Genomic DNA, 4,235 nt, shown 5'->3' on the forward strand with positions numbered 1-4,235 from the left:
GGGAAATCCTGATGGGTTTTAAGACTATCCTTGGAACAAGTTGTGAGTCACTTGGGTGAATAAGAACAAGTCTCTGAAATGGTGCTGCTCAAGGCCTGGATATTGAGTGGAAATTTTCCTTGAATGTTTTGTGAACACTTGGCCTGAATCCCCTTTGTGTGCTCCATGAATGCAATTCAGGTCGGCCAGCAGATGTCCTGAAAGTAAAGGTCATGTAAGAAAGAGTGTGGTAAAGATGTGTAAACAGACAGAATCATCATAAATTTTTCAGTTTTATTTAACTGTTCTCCAGAAGCCCCATCATATCCATTCAGTGATTATACTGACCCACAACATAGTCTGTTCTTTGTGAATATAAATTTACAAATTTGACATGGTCCCACACAAAATCCTTCTCTTTAAATTGGAGAGATATGGATTTGATGGCTGGACTGTGCAGTGGATGAGGAATTGGTTGGAAGGCTGCATCCAGAGGGTAGTGGTCAATGGCTCAATGTCCAGATGGAGGTTGGTGACAAGTGGTGTCTCTCAGGGGTCCATACTGGAACCAGTGCTGTTTAATATCTTCATCAATGACATACACGGTGGGATCAAGTGCACTCTCAGCAAATTTGCAGATGACATCGAGCTGAGTCATGTTGTTGACATGCCTGAGGGACAGGATGCCATCCACAGGGACCTGGACAAGCTTGAGAAGTGGGCCCATGTGAACCTCATGAGGTTCAACAAGGCCAAGTACAAGGTCCTGCACCTGCATCGAGGCAGTCCCTAGTGTCTGGGGGGTGAAGGGATTGAGAGCAGCCCTGTGGAAAAGAACTTGGGCGTGCTGGTGGATGAAAAGCTGGACATCAGCCAGCCATGTGCACTCACAGCCCCGAAGGCCAATCCTGTCCCAGGCTGCATCAAAAGAAGCGTGGCCAGCCGGTTGAGGGATGTGATTTTTCCACTCTGCTCCACTCTTGTGAGACCCCACCTGGAGTGCTGTGTCCAGCTCTGGAGTCCTCAGCACAAGAAAGACAGGGACCTGTTGGAGTGAGTCCAGAGGAGGGTCACAAAGAGGATCAGGGGGCTAGAGAAGAGGAGGCTCCGAGGAGACCTTATTGGAGCTTTTCAGTACTTAAAGGAGGCCCGCAGGAAAGATGCGGCAATCTTTTTAACAGGGCCTGTTGCAACAGGATGAGGTGTAATGGTTTGTCCTGGGTTTGACTAGGATAGGGTTAATTTTCACCAGAAGCTGGGAGGGGGCACAGCCGGGACAGTCAAACAGATGTAGCCAAGGGGTATGTGATACCATGCTGACATCATGCTCAGTGTATAAGGAGGAGCAGCAGGAAGGTTTGCGTGGTGTGATGTGGCAGACGGTCTGGGCGGTGAGCGGTTGTGTTCAGTGTCTCTCACTGTGTCTATTATTTCATTAGTGTTGTTACCGTTGTTTCTTCTCTCCTTGTGTTGTTCCATTAAACTGTTCCTATCTCAGCCCACGGGGTTTGACCCCCTTTTCCGCAGGGGGAAGGGTGAGCAAGTGGCCCCGTGATGCCCTGCTCCAAACCACAACAGGCCTTTTGGTGCCCGATGTGGGGCCTGAGGGGTTGAGATAACGGCAGATCTGGCCAGACCGCGTTGAGAGTTTGTCATACACATTTGTTATATTAGTTAAGTGACCGCTGTCACCATGTTGGTTCGTCTGTTCGCGTGGTGGTGCTGTGTAAAACTCGTACGTGCACTATGTGCTCCCTGCGGTGATGTCTGTGACTGCTGGGAGGGGGATCAGGACTGTCATCTTGCTGCACCGGCTAATGTCGACTAATGATGATTGCATCACTGGTCATCAGGTTCAGCTGGTATTTGTATGCGGCATTGCTGCCGTGCCCATTCCTCCGGTGTCTCCTGTCGGAATTCATTACTAATCACACCCAGTCCATGGGACGGACAAAGAGGGATACTTTCTCCCACTCTTCCTCATCTCCTACCACCTTCAGGCTTATTGTAGCAGCTTTTGAGAATTTTGAATATCCCTGGGATGCCCAAGCCAACATATTCTTACTGCTGTGTCTCATGAATGTGTCCCAGGTATTGTTCCTGGTTAAACAATATTTTTCCAAGAATACCACCCAGAGATCTGCCTGAGGCTGGATAATTATGGGTGGCAGGCTGTGTGGGAGAGTATGGGCAAGTACATAGGGCAGTGGTCACCCCCAGTGTTTTGGAATTTCACCCCTGAACAACTACAGAATCCTGGAAAACTAGTAAAACATTTGGAAAAGGTATGCTGTCACCCTGGCAATTCCAGAGAGTCACAAATCACTGCAACATGCTGGGCCCTGGCCCATGCATACTGAGCCCTTCTCAACACTATTCAGTGCCCTCAAGGGCAAGAGAAGGTCTCTGGACCTTAAAACAGACCAACAGGCACTACAGCTGAACCAGAGAACCAACCTGTGCCGGTATCAGTTGCCCCTATACAGAAGAAGTACACAAAAAAGTCGGTCCGCTTGGTGAGGGATGAAAGTGAATGAGAGTCATCTTGAGAACAGGAGGAAGAGGCAGAACCAGAGATAATCACCCGATCTCTATCCCTGAGTGACCTGTGAGATATGCGAAAGGATTTTGGCTGCCATCCAGGTGAGCACATTGTCACCTGGCTGCTCCAATGCTGGGATAACGGGGACATTAGCTTGGAATTAGAGAAGGGCAGCCGAGCAGCTGGGCTCCCTGTCTAGGGAAAGAGGTATTGACAAGGCAATTGGAAAGTGGACACAAGCCCTCAGCCTCTGGAGGCGACTCCTGTCAGGTGTGAAGGAGAGGTACCCCTTCAAAGAAGATGTTACATGTCACCCAGGCAAGTGGACCACCATGGAGAGAGTTATGAGGTACCTGATGGAACTACCTGTGCTGGAGGTGATTTATAATGATCTGGATAATGGGCAGTCACCTCTAGATCCAGGTGAAGTCCGATGCACACAGCCCATGTGGCAGAAGTTTCTACAGAGTGCACCACCATCATATGCCAACTCACTGGCAGTAATGTCCTGGAAGGAAGTCAAGGGACAAACGGTGGATGAATTGGCTATCCAGCTCCGGCAATATGAAGGAAGTCTCTCTTCTTCCCTATGGGCCTGTGTCTCATCTGTGGAGGACCTGTCTCAGGAGTTCCAGGAATTCAAAAAGGATATGTCCTACTCCCCACCTGTACAGGCCCATATCTCAGCTATTAGAAATAGGCACTCCTCTGCTCAAGAGAGTGAACACAGAAGGTACACACCACAGGCTACCTTGTGGTTTTACCTGTGTGATCACGAAGAGGACATGAGGAAGTGGCATGCAAAACCCACTTCGGTCCTAGCTGCTTGGGTATGTGAGTTGTGGGGGAAAACCACCACAAAAGGGAATTCTTCTTGGAAAGATGCTGCTTCGGTTTCTTGTGGGGAATTCCCCGAACAGGGTAGAAGGGCTGATCCTGAGTCTGATCCTCTTGAAGGCATTTCTAAGTCATTTTTACAAGAAGTGAGTGAGTCTGATCAGGATTAGAGGGGCCCTGCCTCTAGCCAGGTGGAGGAAAGGGACAGCTGCGTTTATTGGACTGTGTGGGTCTGATGGCCTGGCACGTCAGACCCACAGGAGTATAAGGCTCTAGTAGACACTGGTGCACAAGGTACCCTAATGCCATCAAGCTATACAGGGGCAGAACCCATCTGCATTTCTAGAATGACAGGGTGATTCCAGCAGCTAACTGGAAGCTGAGGTGAGTCTAACTGGGAATGAGTGGCATGAACACCCCATTGTGACTGTCCTAGAGGGTCTGTGCATCCTTGGCATAGACTACCTCAGGAGGGGGTATTTCAAGGACCCAAGAGGGTACTGGTGGGCCTTTGGTATAGCTGCCTTGGAGATGGACGAAGTTGAACAGTTGTCCACCTTGCCTGGTCTCTCAGAGGACCCTTCTGTGATGGGGTTCCTGAAGGCTGAAGAACAACGGGTGCCAATCTCTACCACAACAGTACATTGGCGACAATATTGCACCAACCTCTGATTCCCATCCATAAGCTGATTCCTCAGCTGGAGAGCCAAGGGGTGATCAGCAAAACTCGCTGACTCTTTAACAGCCCCATATGGCCAGTGTGAAAATCTGATGGAGAGTGGAGTAGACTATCGTGGCCTGAATAAAGTCATGCTGCTGCTGAGTGCTGCCGTGCCAGACATGCTAGAACTTCAATAGGAACTGGAGTCAAAGGCAG

At 49.6% G+C, this 4,235-nt stretch overlaps 1 protein-coding gene across 1 annotated transcript; it reads left to right on the forward strand.

The window, feature by feature from the left end:
• The first annotated feature begins 2,540 nt into the window (after positions 1–2,540).
• Positions 2,541–3,528, forward strand: LOC147413279 (uncharacterized). The gene has a single exon (XM_086480098.1). It carries the CDS (start codon positions 2,854–2,856, stop codon positions 3,526–3,528), a length of 675 nt encoding a protein of 224 aa, XP_086336224.1. The 5' UTR covers positions 2,541–2,853.
• Positions 3,529–4,235: the final 707 nt, after the last annotated feature.

This window comes from Leptosomus discolor, chromosome Z (genome assembly GCF_034619465.1).
Source record: "Leptosomus discolor isolate bLepDis1 chromosome Z, bLepDis1.hap2, whole genome shotgun sequence".
NCBI lineage: Eukaryota > Metazoa > Chordata > Aves > Leptosomiformes > Leptosomidae > Leptosomus > Leptosomus discolor.

What these genes read in the sequence shown, in the direction of transcription:
- LOC147413279 (XM_086480098.1), top strand. Translation starts at nt 2,854, where the DNA reads ATGGAGAGAGTTATGAGGTACCTGATGGAACTACCTGTGCTGGAGGTG.